The following is a 25,183-nucleotide window of genomic DNA, read 5'->3' on the forward strand; positions in this document are numbered from 1 at the left end:
GTCTCTATGAATTTGCACATTCTAAATATTTCATAGCAGTTGAATCATACAACCTTTGCCCTTTCACATCTGGCTTCTTTCCCTGAGTGTGATGTTGTCAAGGTTCATCCACAAGGCAGTGTGTACCAGCACTTCATTCTTTTTTACGGCATAATAGTATTCAATTGTGTGGATACACCACATTTTGTTTATCCATTCATCAGTCAATGGACACTGGGTTGTTTCCATTGTTTGGCTGTTGTAAAGAGTGCTGCTATGAGCATTCCTGCACAAGATTTCGTAGACCTTGTTTTTTATTCTCTTGGGCATATGCTTCAGAGTGGAATTGCCGTGTCATGTGGCAATCAAATGTTCTCTGCTTTGGAGACTGTGCCAGCTGTGGTCGGACAATAGATCCCAGCCTTTTGGACTTCTTAAGGCCAGTAAAAATTCCTAAAGTCAAAACAAATGATTGGGCAATCTCCATAAGACGATCTACTTTTTATATCGCCAAGTAAAGACTTTCATATCAAAGGAATATTTTCATCATTACTTCACAAAGAAAGAATGTGTTCACTACCACCACCACCACCACTACCCCCAACAAGGGAAAGAGATGAAAATATTAGAATAAACAGCAGCTGTTTAAATTTATGCAAATTTCACTACATTGTTGTTTTCCACAAAGTACCATGAACGGGTTTAAAAATAAAAGCAATACAATATATCTTCCTCACAATCAAGCCAGGCCGTGTGTGTGTGTGTGTGTGTGTGTGTGTGTGTGTGTGTGTGTTTGAAGCAGGGGGATGTTGGGTAGCCCAACTCTAGGGAATTCTGAGATGTCCAAAAAGTGGTTCTTACCCTAAGGAGCTTCAGGCTCTGGGAAGAACCAAAACCAGGATGATGGTTTTGAGGCCCAAACAAGAGAATTCAGAGACTGAAACTGGCTCTGACCATGGGAAGACCAGTTGAGGGGCAGAGACCTGAGCAAGCCAAAGTGAATTCTACATGCTCACAAGTCTGGGAGACCATTTTTATTTTTATTTTTATTTATTTATTTATTTTTAAGATTTATTTATTTATTCATGATAGACACATAGAGAGAGAGGTGGAGACACAGGCAGAGGGAGAAGCAGGCTCCATGCAGAGAGCCCGATGTGGGACTCGATCCCGGGACTCCAGGATCACACCCTGGGCTGAAGGAGGCGCTAAACTGTTGAGCCACCCAGGCTGCCCTGGGAGACCTTTTTTTTTTTTTTTTACCAGATCAGAGAATGTCTGCGATTTCTAGAGTCCCAGTACTTTTAGGAACAGAGGTCCTATTGCCAAATAATCTCTTCCAGTTGAGGTATTAGCAAAAAGACTGGGTAGGTTTGGTCCCTTCTCCTCCTGGGCCTCAAGGACCCTGAGAACCATCATGTCTGGTAAAGGCCTGCTTGGATACTAGCCCTTAAGTGCCTGGTATCTGAGCATGTTTGGGAGGGAAGCAACATCTCTGAGAAAGTCAGGAGATTGGAAGCCTGGATGGCTCAGTGGTTGAGCATCTGCCTCTGGCTCAGGTCATGATCCCAGGGTCCTGGGATCGAGTCCTGCATCCGGCTCCCCAGAGGGAGCCTGCTTCTCCCTCTGCTTCTTCCTCTGCCTGTGTCTCTGTGTCTCTAATGAATAAACAAATAAAATCTTAAAACAAAAAGGGATCCAGAGATTTATGGGGTCCTAGCACCATCATGAAAGAACAAAAGAGGAAGGTGTAAGCTCCCACTGCTGAAAGCACAGGAATGAGGAAACAGGTCACAGATGGGGGAGAGGTCATAGGGCAGAAGAAGTATCAGTGTTTCAGAATCAAACTTGGCTGATTTTCCCCTAAAGGCTGGCATTGAAAATATATAAAGGAAAGTCCCCGTGCTTTGTGAGGTGGGCTCCTGGAAAACCGTGGGGCGGGAGATTTTTCCTGATGAGCACTGAAGGATCAAATATGCCTGCACCAGACTCACACGCGACATAACTATCAGACTTTCCTCTGGTGCCAGGGCAGCTCACGAGAATGAGTCTAAGGCAAAAGGATGAGGCCAAAACCTTTTCCCCACCTCTTTTTCAGGGAGGAGTAAAACCAGACGGGGTGGGAGTCCAGCTGAACTTCCTGAGCACTGTCGCCCTCTGGTGACTGAGACACAAATTGCATGGAGGTTGAGGATGGGAGTGGGGTGGAGAGTGGTCCTTTCCCTTCCCTGGGGAAACCAATGAATGTACCAAGAGGTTTCAGAGAAGCTGTCTCTGGTTATGAGGAATATCTACTGGAAGGTGCAGTCTTGGAATTTATAACAACCTTTTCTTTCTGAAACCAGCTTTTCCCGTGTACCCTGGTTTGGTAAATGGCCTCACCACCTGTTTGCTTCTCCAAATGAGAAAATCGGGAGCCCTCCTAGACGTCCTACTCTCCCTCATTGCCACACACAAGCAGTCCCTGAGGCCTGTTCATTTAGTTTTCTGAATTTGTCTTCAGTATGCCTGCCTTTCACCACCTTTGCTACTGCGGCCTTGGTCCAGACCACTACCCCCTCTCAGCCAGAAAACAGCAGAAGCTTCTGTGGTTTGAGTAGCTTCTCCCTTAGACCCAGCCCAACATGGTCATCTTTCCTTCTGTCATTAAATAACTGTTCTGATTCCTGTTACTGCAGAACGAGTCGCCCCAAAACTTAGTGGCTTAAAGCAACAAAAATCAGGGCAGCCTGGGTGGCTCAGTGGTTTGGCGTCGCCTTCGGCCCATGGCCTGATCCTGGAGACCCGGAATCAAGTCCCATGTCGGGGTCCCTGCATGGAGCCTGCTTCTCCCTCTGCCTGTGTCTCTGCCTCTCTCTCTCTGTGTCTCCCATAAATAAATAAATAAATAAATAAATAAATAAATAAATAACCTTTTAAAAAATGAAAGCAATGAAAATCAGCACCTGTCCCCATTTCTGTGGGTTGGGAATTGGGGGCAGAGCATGGTTTGGAAGTTCTGGCTGGAGATTTCTGATGTTTGCAGTCTGATGCCTGCTGAAGCTGGCACGGGGGAGCCGGAGCAGTGGAGGTGAGAGAGGGTGGCCCAGCCTCTCCCTCTCTCCATGGGTGCTTTCTGTGTGGGCTCTTCTGGGCTCCCTCACAGCCTGGCTGACTCGGGGCAGTGTGCCTGGTTACCTGGCAACTTCAGGGTTCAGGCACAAGCATTCCCACGAACAGGGTGGAAACTAAATCACCTTCTATGACCCAGCCTTAGAAGCCACATCGTGCCGCTTCTGCCATAGTCTATGAGCTGATACAGTTTCAAAAGCCCACTGAGTTTCAAGGATGCTTGACAAAGAATTTGTGGACATACTTTAAAATTACTGTCACAACTAATTTCGGGCAAATAATTAAAATACACAAATAAGTCTTTAACCAGCCCCCACATTAGTTTATGTGTTGATTGTCTGTTTCTCTGCACTAGAAATCAAGCTCAATGAAGGTAAAGGCTCAGGCATTTTGTGCACTGCAATGTCCCCAGGACCTAGAACAGAAGGCAAGAACCATAAGGTGATGAAACAGATGGAAATGTCCACCCTTCTCTTCTCCGCCCAGGTTAGGCCAAGCACTGCCACATCCAGCTCCCACCCTCCCCTGTGGTGGCTCTCCTAAACACCTGCAGTTGCTATCTCCCTGTCCACCTGGGAGTCACTTAGTCCCATACTTGCTTGCCACATCTGGACACAGGCACCGTGCACAGATGACCATCTCAGCCTTGGGGACCAGGTACCTAGATTTCAATCCCAGTGCTCATGGGCACCTGCTGCGTGACCTTGGACAAGATACCTCAAGATAAGAGTCTCAGTTTTCTCTTTTGTAAAAGGGGGTGCTATTCAGAAATAGCATCTGGGATAGTTGTGAGGATTAGATGAGTCTAAGCAAAGCACTTAGAACAGTCCTGGCTGGTGGGAAGCACCAGATGAGTTAGCCAGTCTTAGCTCTCCGATTTCTGGTGGAGTTTATTTGTCCATTGTATTTTCTTTATCTTAAGCAGCTTTGCTGAGATTTAATTCACATATCATGCAATTTATCCCTTTAAAGATGTACAACTCCGTGCTTTCTGGTATACTGAGAGTTGTGCAGCCGTTACCACAATCTAATTTTAGAACATCTTCATCACCTGCAAAAGAAACTCTGTACCCAGTAGCAGTCACTCCCATCCCCGCTCTGTAGTGCCTGAAAACCACTGATCCCCTTTCTGTGTCTATGGATTTGCATACATCTGTGATATTTTATTTCTTGTATCATTTCACCCCTGACTGTGTCTTATTTTCAACCACCCCCCACACACACTAATAATGGCACATAAGATTCTGGAGACCCTGCCTTTTCCTCTTTGTATCTCCTTCCAAGCTATAGACAGTGCTCTGCCCAACGGGTATCTACGGATAAAGTTGGAAACTGACCCTCTGGGCAGCCCAGTTGGCTCAGAGGTTTAGTGCCACCTTTGGTCTGGGGCATGATCCTGGAGACCTGGGATCGAGTCCCACGTCGGGCTCCCTGCATGGAGCCTGCTTCTCCCTCTGCCTGTGTCTCTGCACCTCTCTCTCTCTCTCTGTGTGTCTTTCATGAATAAATAAATAAATATTTTTTTAAAGAAAAAAAAAAAGAAAACTGGCCCTCCAATAAGAACAAACACAGAATACCCGCTAGGGGCTATGTCATGTTTTAGGGGCTTGATACACATTAACGCACATTCTCCTCACAAGAAACGCCACAAGCCAGGTACTGGATGATGAGGCATTGATGGAGGAGCTGACACAGGAAAGGGTGAGTAACTGGTCCAGGGTGACCCAGCCAACAAGTAAATAAAGGCAGAATTCGAACCCAGACCACTTGTGTCTGGAGTCTGTACTCTTTACCAATGCACCATACTTCTTCTGTTGAGGCCAAATGGGTGAGATTTCTTCACTATAAAGAAATCTCTTCACTATGATCAGTCGCAGGAGACCCTCGGGTGTTCACGAAAGAGCAGCGTGGCAGCCGTTATCAAAATTGACAACTATCAGCCAGCTTCTTAGTATTCACACACCCCTTGTAGCTCCTCAAATATCCATTCTCACCTGATCACCTGTCTTTTTTTTTTAATTTTTATTTATTTATAATAGTCAGAGAGAGAGAGAGAGAGAGAGGCAGAGACACAGGCAGAGGGAGAAGCAGGCTCCATGCACCAGGAGCCCGACATGGGATTCGATCCCGGGTCTCCAGGATTGCGCCCTGGGCCAAAGGCAGGCGCTAAACCGCTGCACCACCCAGGGATCCCATGATCACCTGTCTTGATTTAACCATAGAGTGCAGTTGGAAAGGATGCTATTCCTTTCCAAGACTCAACCTAAAGAAGGTCAGGTAGTGGGCAGCCTGGGTGGCCCAGCAGTTTAGCGCCGTCTTCAGCCCAGGGTGTGAACCTGGAGACCCAGGATTGCGTCCCACACTGGGCTCCCTGCATGGAGCCTGCTTCTCCCTCTGCCTGTGTCTCTTTCTCTCTGTGACTCTCATGAATACATAAATAAAATCTTAAAAAAAAAAAAAAAAAAAGAAGTTCTGGTAGCTTCAGTTTTTGCACTTTGGGGAGCCCTGAGCCACTGCATAAGAAGTCTAGCTTCGCGGCCAACAGAGACCACGTGGTAAGGTCACATAGGGACAGACTCTGAGTCATGAGGAGAGAGGACAGTTGCCCCAGCTGTCCTAGCATCTCAGCTGTCCTCCCCAAGGCGCCAGATGTGTGAGCAGACATTCTGGAAGTCCTAACCCTGTGTGAGCCCTGATAACTGCAGATCTAGCCAACACCACACACAACAGAAGAACCACCCAGCTGATCCCGGGCAAGCGAAGAATTGTGAGAAATAATAAATTGTTTTAAGGTACTAAGTTTGGGGTAAATTGTTACACAGCAGTGGATGGCCAAAACTAGGAGTTAGACCAGTTTTGTGGGTAGAAGGCCCATGGAGGGTTTGTACCCTCGGGTGGTGGCAGTGAGGTCTTTCTGAGGCAGCCCTACAGTGAGACGCAGACATTGCATCCTCAGACATGAGTCTCTGGCCCTCCCGGAGTTTCTACAGGCTTCTTGGTATATTGTAATAAAACTCTTCCCTACTTAAATTGTCTAGAGTGAATCCTGCTGTTTGCACTTCAGAACCTTCTTTGATACACTATCTAGGAATTAGTTTCCTATGGCTGCTGTAACAAATTGCCACAAACATAGTGGTGTGAAATACCACAAGGTTATTACCCTACAGTTCTAGAAGTCAGAAGTCTGCGATGGGCCTTACTGGGCCAAATTCAAGGTGCTGACAGGGCTGTGTTCCCACCTAGAAGTTCTAGGGGAGAATCCATTTTCCTGTCCATTCCAAATTCTAGAGGCAGCCTGTATCCCTTGGCTTGCAGCCCCCCTCTCATCTTTAAAGCTAGCAGTAGCGTCCCTTGACCTCTGCTTCTCTCATGCCTCCCATCTCTGCCTCTACCTCTTTCACTTATAAGGGCTTTTATTTTATTTTTTAAAATTTTACTTATTTTAGAGAAAGAGAGAGCCAGGGGGAGATGCAGGTGGAAAGAGAGAGAGAATCTCAAGCAGATACCCTGCTGAGCACAGAGCCAGATGCTGGGCTTGATCTCATGACCCCAAGATCATGACCTGAGCCCAAAACTAAAAATCAGATGCTTACTTAACTGAGACATCCTATATTCCTATAAGGACTCTTGTGATTATAGTTAGCCCACCCTGATAATCCAGAATAATCTTCCCATCTTCAGACCCTTAGTATCATCCCATTTCCATGTAAGGTCACTTATTCACAGGTCCCAGGGATTAGGACATGGATATCCTTGGGCAGCTATCATTCTGTATATCACACTTGGGTTCCCCAGAAGCACCCAGGATTTGGGTGCACATGGTATATTTGGGAGGCAGCAGCAGGTAAGTGGGGAAATGGGACACGGAGAGGGAAGCCATGAGGGGGTGTGTTATCTGGCCAGCAAACCTGAGGACCTCTGGGTAACAGCAGACCATGCTCTGTTCATCATTGGGTGGCTCTCCCAAGGGTGTCAACCCACTGGCACTTCCAGTCTGTCCTGTGCTTGAAGGAGCACACATCTGTGCCCCGGGAGAGCACTCAGGCCAAGGGTCTGGCATATTTAAGAATAAAAAATACCCAAAAGGTAAATAGCATGCACTGTCGGTGCCCCAGTCATTGCCCTGGGCACTTACCTCTTCTGGCTGGAGGAGGCTGCTCCCCATGGGCCATGGGGCTTGGTCCACCTGTGTGCAGGACAGTGTCGGAATCCATTACCCCGAGAAGCAGCCCTCAGGCAATAATGAATGAGTAGATGAATGAATGCCCTGGCTTTCTCACCCCTTCTCTGGGATAACTCTGAGGCACATCTATGCTGGTCCCAAAGTTCTCCAGGGGGATGGAGCCCCAGACTACCCTCAGTGGTGACTGGCTTGATATCACACCTGTATTGGCTCCATCCCCACTCCCCTACTGCTGTGTCCTGGGATCACCTCCTAAACACACTCGCATCCTTGTCTCAGGGTCCTCTTCTCAGGGAGCCCAAAGCCTGATCCAGAAGCAAACAAATAAAAAGCAAATCCCCACAACGGTGGTGTCGAATATTTACACTGAACCAGTTAACATTTTTTTTTAGTGCAACTGGACACACGTGCACAAACAAACAGAATACAATTGCTATATACATAACTTCCTTTGGAGAGAATCTTACAAGTCTACCTTTGAGGCTTTCCCTAAAAATAAGGCACCAACCAAACAGTGCTTCTGCCCCAAGCACCATCCCCAGCCCTGCTACAGAAATCGGGGAGGCTGCATTTGAGTTTTGCCTTAAACACAGAAAAGAAACGTTTCAAAGAGAGCAGTAACACACAGAAGCTCTGTGGGAGCAGGGTCAGGCCATCCGGGACAGCCAGACGTATAAAGAGTCTGTGTGTGGTGGGAAGAAACCAGACTGGCAGCTGGAAAAGCCAGCTGTAAGGCACAGCCACAGGGGCCTTAGGTGACTGGCTCGTGCTACCAAGTTGAGACATTACTCAGAAGAAAACAGGAGTCAGGACAGACGTTCTGTTCAGAACAGACGTTGCTGGTTGCCAATTTTATTAGTTAGGGCGAGGTTCAGCTGTAAGAGATAGGGAGCCAAAAAATAAAAGGTGTTTATGTCTATCTCAGGTAAAAGCCAGTAGGTAAGCACCCCAGAATGTCAGGGGCCCAGGCGCCTTCTCTCTTGTTGCTCTGTGGAGAAAAAAGTCTATTTCAGATTGCCTCATGGGTCCCACATGGCTGCTGGCAAAGCAAGACTGGGAGGAGACTGGTAGATAAAACATATCCAGTTATGTTTTATTTTTTTACATAATCTCTACACCCAACGAGGGGCTTGAACTCACAACCCAAGATCAAGAGTTGTATGCTCTTCCAATGAGCCAGTCAGGCACCCTTCCAGTTATATATATTTTTTCCCTCCAGCTATATTTTAAGTTCAGGTACATAGTGAATTTAAAAATATATATATATAACAATGCCCCAGTTATTGCATGGGACATACTTACACTCAAAAGAAATATTTGTTGTTTATCTGAAGTTCAAATTTGACTTCTGTGAAAAATTACCACAAATTTAGTGGCTTAAAGCGACTCCAATTTATTCTCTCACAGTTTGGGAGGCCAGAGATGTAGAGTAGATCAGCAGGGTGGGCTCTTTATGGAGGCACCGAGAGGGATCCCATTGCTCCACCTTTTCCAGCTTCTACAGGCTGCCTGTGTTCCTCCGCACCTCTAACTCTGCTTCCAACATTTCAACTTCTGACTCTGGCCCTCCTGTGTCCCATTTATAAGGACACTTGTGATTATTTTTAATCATTAATAAATAATTATTATTTTATTATTAATAAAGATTTTCTTTATTTATTCATGAGAGACACACAGAGAAAGGCAGAGACATAGGCAGAGAGAGAAGCAGGCTCCATGCAGGGACCTCAATGTGGGACTCGATCCCAGGACCCCAGGATCACACCCTGGGCCAAAGGCAGGCGCTCAACCACTGAGCCGCCCGAGAATCTCATGCCCTTGTGATTATACTGAGCTAGCCAGGTAATTCAGGATAATTTCCCCATCTCAAAACCCTCAACTTTTTTTTTTTAGGGTTTTTTTTTTTTTTAAGATTTTATTTATTTATTCATGAGAGATACAGAGAGAGAGAGAGGCAGAGACACAGGCAGAGGGAGAAGCAGGCTCCATGCAGGGAGTCCGATGTGGGACTCGATCCTGGGACTCCAGGATCACGTCCTGGGCTGAAGGCAGGTGTTAAACCACTGAGCCACCCAGCGATCCCCAAACCCTCAACTTAATCACACCTTCAAACTCCGTTTTGTGGGGTGCCCAGCTGGCTCAGTCAGTAGAGCATGTGCCTCTTGATCTCAGGGTTGTGAGTTCAAGCCCCATGTTAGACATATAGATTACTTACAAAAAAAAAAAAGCAACAGAAATAAAGGGGCACCTGGGTGGCTCAGTGGTTGAGCATCTGTCTTTCGCTGGGGCCGCAATCCTGGGGTCCTGTGATTGCGTCCTTTTGGGATCCTGCTTCTCCCTCTACCTGTGTCTCTGCCTCTCTGTCTCTCACGAATAAATAAATACAATCTAAAAAAATTTTTTTTTTAAAAACGGAAATAAAGTCTCTTTTGCATTCTAAGGTAATATATTCACAAGTTAAGGAGATCGAGATGTGGATATTTTGGGAGGCCATTATTGTGCTTACCATAGAAAAACAGAAGCTTCCCCCAAATAACTTTCTGGTGAAATTATTAAATCCTGTGAACCCCAATCCAGCCATCGCAAGTCATCCATAACTAGCTATTGAGCACCTTCTTCATGCTCTGGGCATAGAACTATGAACGAGGCAGACAATGTCTCTACCTTCATGAATGCATGTTCTACCTGGGAAAGAGAGGATGGTAAGCCAACAAACTCATGTGAAAACAGACCTTTCCTTTAAAAGGGGGAGCCTAATGTTTCTCTTCTTTAATGTGAGCTGGACTTAGTCATTCACTTCTAAAGCAACTATATGCAAATCAAGGAAAAAACGTCTTTTGTCTGGAACTTTATCAAATGTCATTCACCATAGCAAAATCACACCACCAACATTTATGTCAAGTCTCCGAAACACCACCCTTGATCATTCACCTTGGAGATGAGGTCATAAAAATCACTGCAACTTCCTATGGCTGCTCTCTCTTTTATTCTCTTGGATCACTTGTTGGGGAAGCGAGGTGCCATGTCATGAGCACATTCAAGCAGCTCCACGGCGAGGTGAATAACTGAGGCCTAAAGCCAACAGCCATGTGAGTAAGCCACCTTGGAAGCAGCTCCTCCAACCCCAGTTGAGCCTTCAGATGACTGCAGCCCCAGATGGCAGCTTGACTGCAATCTCATGGGAGCTCCTGAGCTAGAACTACCCAAGCTGCTCTCCAATTCTACAGAAACTATGAGAAAATAAATGTTTGATTTTTTTTTTTTTTAAGAGAGAGAAAGCAAGCACAAGCAGGGTAGGGGAGGGGCAGAGGAAGAGAGAGAATCTTGAGCAGAGTTGGTACTCAGTATGGAACCTAACACCGGGCTCGAGCTTCTGACTCAGAGATTATGATCTGAGCCGAAATCAAGAGTTGGACGCTCAACTGACAAAGCCACCCAGGCACCCCAATAAATGTTTGATTTTAAGCCACTAGATGTTCAGGTAATTTTGCAGGTTCAGGTAATTACGCAGCAATAGATAATACACAGATAAATAAATACCACCATTTCAAATTCAGTTTAGTGCAATAAAGAAAATAAATCAAGATGATGTAGAATCCAGTGGTGGAGGTAGAGGTGACATGACAGGGAGGTTAGTGAAAACCTCCCTCATGAGTGACCTTAAGTTGAAATGGAATGATGGGAAGGTGTCAGCCAGCTGTGCTTTCCAACACCAATAGACACCACACTCCCTTTTTTGTAATCACAAGGCCTCCATTAACTATTCAGAAACAAAATTCAGATAATAATCTTTCTACACACATACTTTTTTAAGGAGGTAACAAAAAACAAAGACAAAACAAAAGGAAAGCAAGTACATCTGCAAATTTTATTTCAATATATAAATGCTCAGACAGGGCACTATATAAATGCTCAGGGTGGCTCAGTGATTGAGCATCTGCCTTTGGCTCAGGTCATGATCCCAAGGTCCTGGGATCGAATCCCACATCAGGGTCCCCACTGGGAGCCTGCTTCTCTCTCTGCCTGTGTCTCTGCCTCTCTCTGTGTGTCTCTCATGAATAAATAAATAAAAATCTTTAAAAAAAATAAATGCTCAATCAAAATTACACGAAGAGATATAATAAAGCAGTCAGAACCAGAAGTAGAATTCCCTGGGATCCCTGGGTGGCACAGCGGTTTAGCGCCTGCCTTTGGCCCAGGGCGTGATCCTGGAGACCCGGGATCGAATCCCACATCAGGCTCCCGGGGCATGGAGCCTGCTTCTCCCTCTGCCTATGTCTCTGCCTCTCTCTCTCTCTCTCTGTGTGACCATCATAAATAAATGAAAAAAAAAAAATAAAAAAAAAAGAAGTAGAATTCCCTGAATTATGACAATTGCAGACTGATCAGAGATGCTGTTGTGGCAACTCAAATACCAGGGCTGGTGTAAATGGTAGTAATGTGGTTTTGAAACAGAGAACAGCATTTGGTAAAGTTCCAGAAGAAATGCAGTTTTCTCCTGAATTACAAGAACAGTTGCATTCCTGGAAAATTCAATATATATTAAGACTGTGAAAAATGCTTTGTGTTTATATGTCAAGCAGATGTACATTCTAGGTTCAGATGACTATTAATAGGTTTTTCACCTCCAAGAATATCTATTCCAGCCACGAGACTGTCTGTAGGATTGTCCTGCTCTCTGTAGGACATTGTCAAGCAGTTCTGCTCCCCTATCATGACAATAAAATTTCAAAATGTCCTTAGGGTTGGTACTGGCCTAATTGAGAAGCCCTGACTGGGAGGAACAGAGGCCTACAAGCCAAGCCCTTGATGAGAACAAAAAGGAATCCAGAGTGGCAGGAGAGTCCTGAGGAGGAAGAAGGAAAGAGAGAGATAAGAGCAAAGAAGTCAACCATGGTGAGATCTTTAGAGTCCATTCTAAGGGCAATTGGGAGTAACTAGGTTTTTCAGCAGGAAAGTAACATGGCCTGACCTCAGTGTGGGAGATGGCACAAAATGTATTACTCGTGGATTGTACTGCATTTTTTGAAAGTTTCATTCACTCATTCATTTAACACATAAGGATCGAGAAGTGTCTCAGTGATGCATTGCTGAGTAACAAACCACCCCCAAATATAGTGAGTTAACATAGCAATAATGTGTTGCTTTCCACTATTCTGTGGGCTGGCTGGGCAGTTCTGTTGCCTCACAAGGGTTACTCAAGCTGCTGTATTCAGCTGGTGAGTTGGCTGGGGGCTGGGCTCAGCCGGGAGCTCTGGGAGGACGGGCCTCTCTCAACGTGCTCTTTCTTCAGTATGCTCCTGACCACCTGAGGCCTCTGGGTACATAGGCTTACTTCCACCACATTCCATTAGTCAAGGCAAGTCACAAAAAAAGTAGTCCAAGGGGGTGGAGAAGCAAACTTCACTTCTTGATGAGAAGAGCTGCAAAGTTGCACTACAGCAATGGAATTTATGGCCATGAAACATTTCTACCCGGCTCTGGACCAGGCCCTGGGGAGACTGCTGCTCCTTTGTGGCCCCAGTCTGACAACACAGAAATCAATAAGTGCAAAAGGCCAGGGAGCGTTGTAAAAAACATCAAATACGGGGGGGGGGGGGGGGGGGGGGGGGCTCCTGTACACCAGGGGGTCAGGGAGGGCCTCCTGAGATTCGGAATTGAGACCAGAGCATTGAAGCATGCCTGCCTGGGAAGCTTCTGGGGTTTGGGAGAAACACAGTGTCCTTGCAGGAGCCCCGTGGCACCATGTCGCCGAAGGGGGATGCAGGCGGTGTGAAAGGAAGGGCTCCAGGGGGCATCCCCCGCGGTGGGATAGAAGGGAAAGGGCCCTGGGGCAGACTCGGTCTTCTGACACCCACTTGCAGGCTGTGCGACACTGGTGATCGCCGTTGCCTCCCCCGTCAGACACCCCGAAGAGAGCCACAGAGTCACGGTCGTGGCCAGACACACTCCGAAGGGAGGTGTACAGAGGCGGCCCGAGACACACAGCGCCCTGAACTGGGCCGGGCCTGGGCCCCGCGGCTGCCGGGATGGGCAGGTGCGGCGGCAGGTGTGCACCCCGCTGGGGGGGCGGGGCGAGACCCTGCGAGTGCAGAGGCTCCACGAACACCCCGTCTCTCTCGACCTCCCCTTCCCCTCCACCCCTTCCTTCCTTTCCTTTCCTCCGTCCGGGTTTTCCCGCCACACCACACTTCCTCTTCCATTTCCCTTCCCCAACTCCTCCTCCTCCCGTATCTTCTCTCCTCCTCCCACCTCCTTTCCCCTCCCCTCTGCTCCTCTCCTGAGCTCTCCTCTTCTACCTCCTCCCTCCCCTCCTCCCTTCACCTCCGGCCGCCCTCCCCCACCTGTCCCCCCCCATCCCGGTCCTGCCTCCCCTTCCGCTTCCACTCGCCGCCCCCACCTTCTTTTCCCCCTTCCTTCCTCTTCAGCCCCGCCCCTCCCTGCCGACGGCCCCGCCCCCAGCCGCAGGCCCCGCCCCCGCCGGGGGTCACGGGGTCGACGGACGCGCGGCGGCCGTAGCGGCCCCGCCAGTCACGTGGTCACGTGACGCGCTCCATCATGGCGGCGCCGTGGGGCCGCGGCGTCGCTTCCTGACGGGGCGGCGCGGACGGACGCGGCCGGTGCTGGCCGGGACGCCGGGCCCGCACCCTCTCTCGCCCGCTTGCTCGCGCCGCCCGCCCGCGGGGCTACCAGCCCCCGCCGGGCCGGGGCCATGCAGGAGAGCCAGACCAAGAGCATGTTCGTGTCCCGGGCCCTGGAGAAGATCCTAGCCGACAAGGAGGTGAAGCGGCCCCAGCACTCCCAGCTGCGCAGGGCCTGCCAGGTGGCGCTCGGTGGGTGAGCCGCCCCGGCCCGGCCCCGCGCCGGCCTCCCCACGCCGGCCGTTACCCCCGCCCCCTCCCGGCCTCCAGCTCCCCCGGCCTCGGAGCCCACCTTCCCGGTCACCTCATGATACCCCGGGGAAACCGATGCCCTGGCAGCTCGGGACTGGCCCAAGGTCACCTAGCAAGTTAGTGACAAGCCAGCGCTGGCTCGCTCTGCAGCCTCCCGCACGGGCGCTTGCCACGACTCCTTGCCGTCCTGTTTCCTGGTTCCGCCCCTCACCACCCTCAACAGCGGTGGCCCTTAAGTGTTTTCTTTACCTGCGTTCTTCTAGTTGGGGTTCCCCCATGTGAGCAGAGCAGGTGGGAAGAGCTGCTCAACTGGTTTAGGGAAGCCCCCGAGGCTTGCTTTGGAAGGCCCAGATTGGGGAATGATTTCCCTTCATGGGGGGGGGGGGCTCTTCCATAACTCCGTCCTATCCTACCCCTCCCTCCTAGGTAGGTGCAGGGGATCTGCTTGTTGTGGGCGGTTCACCCAAATACAGGGTCGGTGAGGGCAGGGAGACTCTTGGATATCACTCACTGCTGGATTTCCTGCCCCCGCAGGAGTGCCTGGCACGTGATTGATTTGACACAGAGATTATGGAAGGAGGGAGAGAACTCTTTTTTTTTTTTTTTTTTAAGTGGTAGCTAAACCTTTGGTAGTTGATTACAGCATCAGCACGCTGTCTCTTAGTTTTAATCATGGGGATATTTTATCAAATGCCCACTGTCTGCTATAGGCACTGTGATGGGCACCGAGGACACAGTGGGGGACACGACAGACGAGATATTTGCTCTTGTGGTGCTTACACTCTAAAAGGAGACCCAAAGGGAAATTAAGGAGACATTTTTGAATGCTGATAAATAACTCTTGTGAAAGTAAAACAGCAGAGTGTGATAAAGAGGGCCTGAGGACTGCTTTTGATCGGTTGTCAAGAAAGTAATCCTTTCTGAGGAGGTGACATGTGAGCTGAGTACTGAAAGGCAAGAAGTATCCACCATGTGGAGTTTGAGGAGAAGAGAGGTCTGGGCGGTTAGGATCAATACATTTGCCCAGAGCTAGCTTCAAGCGAATTCATCACCCGGATGCCTTTGCTTTGGAGTCTGTAAAAAAAAAAAAAAAAAAAAAAAAAAAAGGCCTGTTTTTTCCTAACAAATTGACTTGAGTAAATGGAAAATTTGATTTTTCTGTCGGAGAGTTCGGGGTTGCCATCACTGTTCTCGCTACGTTTGGTATAAGGTATAGTGCTGGCATTCTTTTCTTGGGGTATGGGGATGAGCTTGTGAACTTTGCGCTTCTGGGGAAGAAGGTCCATGGCTTTCCTCCGGTTTTCCGGAGGGTCTGAGACTTCCTTACGGGTCAAACACTATCGATTGAAAGGTTATTGTTGGTTAGGTAATCTGGAAATAGATGTTAGTCCTGTAAAATCCAAGATCAATTAGAGGAATTTACTGAGATTTAGATTTGTAAAGCTTTTCTGTTCAGAAAACCAAGGCTAACTGTTGGATATTGTTTTATTGGGAATGCAGGATAAGCACTACAAAGCAGTTTGTTAGACAAAAGCTCAATACTTAGAACTCCATTTTGAAATCTGCCTGGATTCTATTCTCTCAATATGACTTTAAGAGTATTGTTTTTTTTGTTTAAGATTTTATTTATTTATTCATGATAGTCACACAGAGAGAGAGAGAGAGGCAGAGACATGGGCAGAGGGAGAAGCAGGCTCCATGCAGGGAGCCCGACGTGGGACTCGATCCTGGGACTCCAGGATCACGCCCTGGGCCAAAGGCAGACGCTAAACCACTGCGCCACCCAGGGATCCCTTTAAGAGTATTGTTGCAGAAATTTTAAACATAGTGATTTGGCAGAAAAGTTTTCATTCCTCCCTCAGAAGACTTAACATAAAATTTTCACCAAATTGCATATCACATTGCTGGAACCTACGTATAAAATTGTCTTACGGGACATAAAGGGTCAAAACATTGAGAGTTTATTAGATATTTTTGCATTATATGTTTGTTCAGAAGTTCAGATTTTTCCAACCCAAATTGTGGCATGCACATTCAGTGTTTTAGTAGTGAATTGGAAGAAGTTGTTCATATAAGAAGTAATTTGGCCGTAGGTTAGATGAGTAGCAAAAGGACATGGTGGCTCATCAATGTCATCAGGTTGGGTAATAGGAACTATTATAAGGGAACCTATGCACAGTGTTGAGTTAAACTGGCCATCTTTTTTAAGAGAGTAATTGTGTCATTGCTGTTGAATAGAAATGACTGCTTTTATAAGCAATAGAAAGCCTATAGCAAAGTACAGGGTGATAGTTCACTCTGCATCTCTTGTGCCCAGAATAGTTGAAGCTATGTGTGAGCTTGTGTATGAGAAGTGTTGCAGTAGTGGCTGGCATTTTAGATTACCACGTGTAGATTATCATGAATTTTGATAAGAGGAACAGTAAATGACCACTCAGAGTTGAAATGCTTAGGTGATAGAGAGCACTTCCCGGAAACAGCTGTGATATTCCATCATTGGTTGTAGTGTATTGGGGGAGGGGATCAGGGATGGGGGACTGCATGGTAGAAAGGTTAGGAGTGTGTTCTCTGGACTCAAGACTGCCTGGGTACAAATCACCTACCTTACACTTCTTATCTTTGTGATCTTGGACAGGTATTAATACCTTCCTCATTGAATTATTATAAAGGTGAAGTTAATTGACATTTCTAAAGAACTTGGCATGCAATAGGTACTCTGTAAAGGCTTGCTATTGTTTTTTATCATTAGCTTAAGCTGCGACAAAGCACAGAAATTGAGTGCTCTTGCTTGATGTTCTTAACCTCCATTGGTTCCTTGTTCAGGAATGACTTAGTGCTCTATTTGGTTTGTAGATGCAATAAATAAGAATGTAATTACATGACCAGAAGGCTTTGTTTATTGGAGCATTAACTTGCTAACCTCAATGAAGACAGGGCTTGTCCCTTTTAAAAGCAGTGATGATCAGGATGGATAGGTCTGGAGTAATTTCAGTGGTTTATCTGCACTAAATGCTGAATGCACAGATATGGACTGCCCAATTAAGGGATTGTGTCCTCCCAACCTTTCTTTGAAGATATCAAAATAGCCTGTAAGAGGATTCATCACCCAAGGATATCGTTGCTCTTTACCTTGTTAATAAAGCTTTGATATATATTAATAATCTTGAACCTTTTGGCCCTCCGTTGGGGCACATGCATACATTCTTAAACCTTCCTTTCCATAACTGTCTTTAGGGCTGTTTTCTCTCATGATCTGTCTTTAAATGATAGTACTGTTCTTTTTTTTTTTTTCTTTTTTAAGATTTTATTTATTCATTCATGAGAGATACACAGAGAGAGAGGCAGAGACACAGGCAAAGGGAGAAGCAGGCTCCATGCAGGAAGCCTGATGTGGTACTCGATCCTGGGACTCCAGGATCAGGCCCTGAGCCGAAGGCAGATGCTCAACCACTGAGCCACCCAGGCGCCCCGATAGTACTGTTCTTAAACTCTGTGGAGTTTGGAAACTTGACAAGATAATCTGAAGGTTTTAAATTGGCTATGGAAAAATTTGGAAATCTAGAAAATGTTAATAACTGAATTGTTCTAACAGTATTCTTTTTTTCTTTTTATGTATATATAATAAGAGATGCAATATCTTACTTAAAAATCTACATGGAGGGGATCCCTGGGTGGCTCAGTGGTTTGGCGCCTGCCTTCAGCACAGGGCGTGATCCTGGAGACCTGGGATCAAGTCCCACATCGGGCTCTCTGTGTGGAGCCTGCTTCTCCCTCTGGCTGTGTCTCTGCCTCTCTCTCTCTTTCTCTGTCTTTCCTGAATAAATAAATAAAATCTTTAAAAAAAATAATAAAAATTCTACATGCAGTGCTAAGCAAGAGCTGAGTGCTCTATAATTAGTAGGTGTTATTCTTAGTCATTATCAAGAAAATATAAACATCTGCATGTTTTTCATATGAAATAGTGTTTTTATAAAAAAAAGAGTTTTGGAAAAAAAAGATTTTTAGAGTAGCTTTAGGTTCACAGCAAAATTGCACAGAAGCTACAGAGAATTCCCATATACTCTCTACCCCCCCCACACACATAGCCTCTCCCATTATTGGGATCCTTCACCAGAGTGGAACATTTTTTACTGTGATGAAGCTACACTGACGCATCATTTATCAACCAATTTGAGTGACTTTTTAAAAATCACATGTTATGTAATAACTATTGCTTTCTACCATGTACTGAGCATTTCTATGTTCCAGGCATAATGCCATGTGCTTTACACGCAATTTAGTTCTTACTATTATTATCCTCATTGAGGCCCAGAGAAGTTGGCCAGCATGACTCAACCATGGATCCAGGATGGAATACTGGCTGGCTGGCTCCAGAGCCTAAGAACTTAACCATTACTGTCATGCTGTACTGCTTCTCCATATGAAAGTTAGTGTCTATAAAACACTCGATGGAGTCTTTAACAATAATTGCACTGCAGGAAAGTTTTGAAGTTCCATTAAGTAAAGCATTTGGTAAGTAGAGAGACCATATTTTCTGTAGTTAATTTTGGGATGTATTTGAAAGCTTCTAGTCAAAAAGATGACAACTTTTTTTTTTCCTGCAGCTTTTTGCTGTATATGTCTTTGGTTTACTTTAATTTAGGAACTAATGAATGGGAAGAAAGAAATGAGGGTGAAGAGCTGATGTCCCATAAGCTTCATTTGAGTTATGAAATGTTCTGATTTATGACATCTCCTTTCAGCAGCAGTAAACTGCCTTTGATTAATTCTGGAGTTGTGACATGGAATTGGTGTCTGTCTTTGGATACCACAGGGAAAAGGAGACCAAGGCTCAGAGAGCATCTTGCCCACATCTGCACAGCCAGGTGGGAAACAGCTATAATATGTGCTCTGCCCTGGCATAGAAATCATAAAATCCAGTTTTAGATTTGTCACTCTGTTTGTTATATGGGATTTAGAGGCATAGGAGTCATTGGTGATCTTAGCTAGAGCTCTTGTGATGGCACAATGAAAGTGCAAACCAGCATGGAATGGTTGAAGCATGTGTGGGAGGTGAGGAAATAGACAGTGAGAACAGACAACTGTTTCCCAGAGTTTGGCCGTGGTGTGAAGGAGAGGCGGGAGATGTGGATCCTGGGAGGTTTTTTTCCTTCTTCTTCTTCTTTTAAAGTAGAAAAAAACTTGAACTAGTTTAAATGTCATTGGGAAAGAGCCAATTAAGAGAGTACATTCATAAATCTTAGTTGTATATTAATGTACAAAAATATTCAACATTTACATGTCCATATGATAAACAGTTAATTGCTTTCTCTATATGATGTTGCTGGGTTGTTTTTTTTTTTTTTTTTTTTTTTTCTAATTTTGATGTGTTCAAAATAACTATTCTCATCACTGGGAAGAACCTAAGTGCGAAATTTGAAAAATATTTTTAAAATCCCTAAATTGTCATAGCAAATAAACTAAGACTTTCCATTGAAATACAGAATAAAGCCTTTAATTTTAGCAAATTCTGGTATTTTGATTAGATATGCTGTTTACACATGCTGCAAATTAAAGTTTTGAGAAGTACCAGGACTCAGGACCTTGACAGATTACTTTTTGTTGAAAAGCTTTATTAGGATTCTTTAGGAGGGGGTCATCTTAGAAGCAGCATCTAAAAGTTGGATTTTGATTATTAAAAAGTGCTTACTTGCTGGTTTGGCAGAAAACTCACCAAGAGCTGAGTTGGAAACTTTGCTTCTTGGTTAGTCCTGTGGTCCTGGGCTGACAATTTAGCTTCTTTGAGCCTCGGTTTCCTGAAATGATAAAGGCGATAATACCCATGTTCCAGGATTATGGTGAAGGATAAGTGAACCAGTGCAGTAAAGTTATTGATGCTTGGTGCCTGACAGCTGAGCTGCTGAAATTCAGAGGCACTGGCTTTACCATATTTAAAGAAGGAACTGAATGCTTGCTCTTCCCTGCCTCCCGTATTAGTTGGTTTATACACGTTTTTGCTAGTCTCTGACATTTCGACGCCGGTGAAGCAAGTGGTTGAATGAATTTAGAGCTCTGTCCTGTACTTGTAAATCTCAGGGGAGACTCTGTAAGCAGTGCTGGGGAAAACAGTAAGACTATTCTTTATGGAAAAGAGCAGACTTGTGAAAACGTGTACTTAATCAGCAAGTACATGGAGTCTTCTATATAAATAGCTCAGAACTGTATTTAGTTCTCACCAATTTCACCAGGCTTCTGGGGCCTGCCAGGAAAATACTTGACGTTCTTCCCAGCAAGGTTATCTTAGAAAACCTTGGCCATTCCTGGAGTCCTCCTGTAAGAAGCTTCTTTTGGTTTACTGTCTTGGTTGTGAATAAGTCTTTTAGCTTTTTTTTTTACTAGGTATTTTGTTAAGTTTTATAGATTTGTGAGGAGAACGGCCTCCTTGTGCTGTTAAATTCTTAAATTTTTCCTCAGTCCCAGGGAGCGGCCAGTGCATATTTGTTCTTTATATGGTCCTTTTGTCTGTTGACTAAACAAGAGTGACATTCATTGAGAAGATATTTATTTGGGTGTCACATTTGGTGTCATGATGTAAGGGAAACAAACAAGGACCCTGTTCTCATGGAGCTTGCAGTTAATGGGGAAGTAGTGCATTATTCAAATGATCGCATCCTCTGGAACATGTTAACAACCTAAGAAGTCCTGTGAAGGAGAAAAACCTGGTCCTGCAGGGGAGTGAACAAAGGAGTGAGGGGAAATTTCCCTGAGGAAGTCTGGAGAGCTGAGTGATAAATAAGAAATAGGTTGGGGTGAGAGGCATTTTGGCAGCATGGGGGAACAGCATATACTAAGGCCCTGTGGCAGGGAGGAGTACAACTGTTAAGGAAACTAAAATGTCAGTTGACAGTTATCTCAAAATAGAAAAAAATGATTTAGGGATGCCTGGGTGGCTCAGTGGTTGAGCATCTGCCTTTGGCTCAGGGCGTGATTCTGGAGTCCCAGGATTGAGTCCTGCATCGGCCTCCCTGCATGGAGCCTGCTTCTCCCTCTACCTGTGTTTCTGCCCCTGTCTCTGTGTGTGTGTGTCTCATGAATAAGTAAATAAAATCTTTTTTAAAAAATGATTTAAACAAAACAAAATGAGAGACATTGAAAGAGGCTACTGTGTGGTTGGAGCATAATAAATGAGAGTGTTGGAGAATAAGGTGGGAGGGATAGGCCAGGGCCCCACCATGCAGGACCCCAAGGTTGTCATGGCGAGGAGTTTGATTTTCAGACTGAAAGCAGGGAGACAGCACTGAAGAGTTCTAAACGGGAGAAGGCGATAAGATGGCCAGGTTTGTATGTTGGAAAGATCACTTGGGCCATTGTGTTTAGAACATTTCATAGGATGTCCAAGAAGGATGGCCAAGGGACAGTGAGGAGGCATTTATCATCTTCCAGGTGAGAGATGTTGGTGTCTGGACTTGAGTGATGACAGCAGAAGCCGGGCATAGTTAATGTATTAACCACTTGTTCAGAAGGTGAGACTGACAAAACCTGTTGATGGGTTGGATAAAAATACTGGATAAGGAAGAGGATTGGTACCCAAGTGGATGGATGTTGGTGCCATTCTGTAAGGTGGGAGTGTGGAAAGACCACCTGGGGATAGGTGGGGGCAGGAGGTTGGTCTGAGTGGGGCTTGATGTGTTGAGGCTTCCCTGCCTGTGAGCATCCAGTTGGACAGAGTAGGCTGTGAATGGACCTACAACCTGATGTTCATGAAGCAGGCCTGGGCTAGAAATGGTGATTTGGGAGTCAGGAGAGCCTAGGTGGAGACTGAGGGTGTAGATGAGGGTAAGGTGGCCTAGGGAGAGAATGGACAGAGAAGGAGAGGTGGAAGAGGTCTGCCCAGGCCCCAGGAGCCCCTTCCTGCCTGGCTGGGCAGAGGCAGTGGAGTCTGCAAGGGCAGTGGGGAGGAGTTGGGGGCAAGAAACAGAGGGCCAGGGAGGATGTGTGCCTGTGGTGGTAGAAGGAGAGAACATCTCAAGACAGGAGAGGCCAGTAAGGTCAAATGCTGGAGGAAGGTCAGGTTAGATGTAGAGTAGCAAAATGCCCATCAGAATGAGAAGCATGGGGGTCATTGATGACCTTAGCTAGTGCTGCTTTGGGGGTGCACAAAGGGGGGTTCGGGTGTCAAGGTGAAAACCTGAGCAGAGTGGGCGGGGGCCCGTGTGGGAGGTGAGGAAATAGGCAGTGAGCATGGACAGCTCTTTGTGGAAGTTTGGCTCTGCTGGAGTAGAGGGGAGGAGGGCGATGTGGATCACAGGTTTTTTAATCTTATCTTTTCTTTATTTAAAGGTTTAAACTTGGGAAGGGAGCCAATTGAGTGAGAGGTTAAATAATGCAGGAAAGAGAAAGACGTTTTATTCATTCAACAAATATTGAGTGCCTCCTCTCTGCCTAGGAATTCCGAGGTGCTGGGAATCCAGCAGTGAACTGAACAGACAGAAGTCTCTGTTGTCATAGTTTATATTCTCCTGGGGAAGACAGATAACAAATGAACTGATAAATAATATGTCAAGGGCAGCAAATTCTGTGAAGAGAGATTGAAAAAAATAAACCAGAGTGAAAAAGCAGGTGAGGGAAGGTGACATTTGAACGTTGAACTGGAAGAAGGTAGGGAGTGAGCCATGTGGATATCTGGAGAAAGGAGGGCATTCCAGGCAGCAGGAATAGGAATTGCATAGTCCCTGAGACTGGAAAATGCAACAAGCAGGCTGGGGGGCAGGGTGGTAGACGTGGAGATCAGAGGGATGGCCCAGGGCCAGATCTTACAAAGTCTTGGAGGCCAAGGTCAAGATTTTGGATTTTACTCAGTGTGAGCTGGGAAGCGAGTGGAAAGTTTTAAGCGAAGGAGCAGATGTAATCTGATTTACATTATAAGAGTTATGGATAATCTGTTTTGAGCAGATGTAATCTCATTTACATTTTAAGGGAGTCCCTCTGGCTGCTTTGTGAAGAAAGATGTGGATTGGGAGGAAGGATAAGAGCTGGAGCAAAGCGGATAGTAGTGCTGGTGGTCCAGCATGGTGGAAAGTGATCAGATTCTAGACAGAACAGAGGATGAAGTTCCCAAGAGGCATATAGGGGTGGGACACAGAGGGATTGGACTGTCTTCTGGCAGGAGAGTGGGTCATTTTTTTAGGTTCTCTAATGGGAAGTTAAAGAGGTCTCCTTGTGGCGGCTTCTAATCTCTGCATGAAATAGAAGATCACTCCATGGGTTGTGAATAAAGAGGAGGGGTGATGGTTAGGAGAGTAAGCGGGGTATTGAGAGCAGAGAAATGTGCAATAGTCTGTGGAGGGTAGAAGAGATGGGCTCATCTGGCGTTATTTATTGTTCTATTTGTGGTTGGTGATTATGGCTCTATAGCCCTACTAACTTGCCCTGTTGTCTGAGGTCTAGTTGTTAGGTGGAGACTGGTCAAAAGGAGATGATTAAAAAAAAAAAAAAAGGAGATGATAGTCGAAGTTTGGGATTTTGCCAGAAGTTAAAGACTAAAGGTCAGAGAGATTCATGGCTATTGATTGCCTATCATTCTGATAACAGTCCTGCTAATGGGACCCATCCTGGAAACTGAAGAATGGGGAAAGCTGACATGTTGGACTCATCAAGATCTGACAGTCCAAAGAAAGGCCTCGCTCAGAGCAATTGAGTTAGGTTGTCTGGAAGGAAAAGAGATTGAGGGCATGGAACAGGAAGGAGCTGGAAGTGGCACGGTTCCATATAGGAACAAGATTCTGAGTGTGACTGCCACACTAGCCTGGCTTGGAGTGGGGGAGGAGGTCCTCAGAGGAGAGGTTGAAGGAATTGAGGGCAGCCTTGCTTTGTATAGGAGGCAGGGGTGTGGCAGGTCAGATGTGTTGGGGAGAGTTGAAGGTGTGCAGGGAGGTTGGGGGAATTTGGGCGAGTTGACCAGTGATAAGATGTTGAGGTTGGTGAAGGTGGTGGTTGGACTCAGCTTGAGGGTGGAGCAGAGGTCGGTGCCAAAGTCACTGATGAATGGGGGGGTCTAACCCTAGGAGCTCATAGATAGCAGCAATGTCCAGGACAGGAAGGACTTCCTAGGAAGATAGTGCAGTTTTTCAGTTGGAGCTGCCCCACCCGACTCAGATCCCCTTGCTTTCCAGCCTGTTCATTTATGACTGCTAATTGCCCAGTTGGCTGTTGGGAAAGCAATGCCTATTAAAATGTAGAGCAATAAACTAGAGCAGGTGTGCCCTACCATATGCTCCTCTTCCTTCACCCATCCTCCTCCTCTGTCTTATCGTTGATGGATTCTGAAGTATTGGCTTTGGAGCAGACAGCCTAGGTATGAATCCTGACTCCCCAGTAGCACTTGGTGGCTATGATGGTGATCAGGTGACTTGATCTGTGTGTGCCCAGATTCCTCACCTGTGTAACAGTTATGGGGTAAGAGTGCTCTTGCCTTCCTGGGTTGTGGTGAGGACCGAATAGGCATCTGTCCCTCATTTTCTTTTTCCCCTTGGCTCTGCTTGGTTCTGCACTAGACATTTTGCACTGTTTCTGACTCCTGTTTCAAGAAAAGAGCAAGAGAACTGTCACTTGTTGGCTACCTGCTGTAGCCCAGACCCTGCTTTAGCCATTGGTGAGTTGGCACTGGTGACATTCCAAAACATTATTTTGGAGCCCAGAGGCCAGCATAGATTCGAGTGAAGGCCTAATTGCTTCAGATTCATTTAACATCCAAACTCTAAACAAGGTAACCGTGGTTGGAAGGAAACCCTACATTGGAGTTTGAGCAGCAGTGCCCCTTTGGTATGTCAACAGTGACATGATCTTAAGCACCAAGCAGAGCCTTGACATTATGGATATAGATTTCTGCAAGCTTGGCTGCCAGCCTCCTGGGTCATTCCCACAGCCTGGGTGGGGGCCTCCACCAGAGGAAGCCACAGCTACTTCCTTAGTGGATTCTTGTCCCTAAAGGGAAGGAACCATGCCACAGAGCTCTCTTTAACAGACCCTGTGTGTCATG

At 46.2% G+C, this 25,183-nt stretch overlaps 1 protein-coding gene across 4 annotated transcripts in view; it reads left to right on the forward strand.

The window, feature by feature from the left end:
- The first annotated feature begins 13,876 nt into the window (after positions 1 to 13,876).
- The window catches only part of ARFGEF2 (ARF guanine nucleotide exchange factor 2), a 99,036-nt gene continuing 87,729 nt past the window's right edge, over positions 13,877 to 25,183 (forward strand). The window contains exon 1 of one of the 4 annotated variants that reach the window (XM_077873500.1): positions 13,877 to 14,106. In XM_077873500.1, coding sequence (XP_077729626.1) covers positions 13,986 to 14,106 — 121 coding nt within the window. In that variant the 5' untranslated portion in view covers positions 13,877 to 13,985. Of the gene's footprint in view, positions 14,107 to 14,206; positions 14,283 to 18,599; positions 18,679 to 19,275; positions 19,307 to 25,183 lie in introns of those variants that run through there. The other 3 variants (XM_077873502.1, XM_077873501.1, XM_077873503.1) reach the window with 3 other exon arrangements.

The sequence above is a fragment of the Canis aureus genome, chromosome 26 (assembly GCF_053574225.1).
Source record: "Canis aureus isolate CA01 chromosome 26, VMU_Caureus_v.1.0, whole genome shotgun sequence".
NCBI classification, from domain to species: domain Eukaryota; kingdom Metazoa; phylum Chordata; class Mammalia; order Carnivora; family Canidae; genus Canis; species Canis aureus.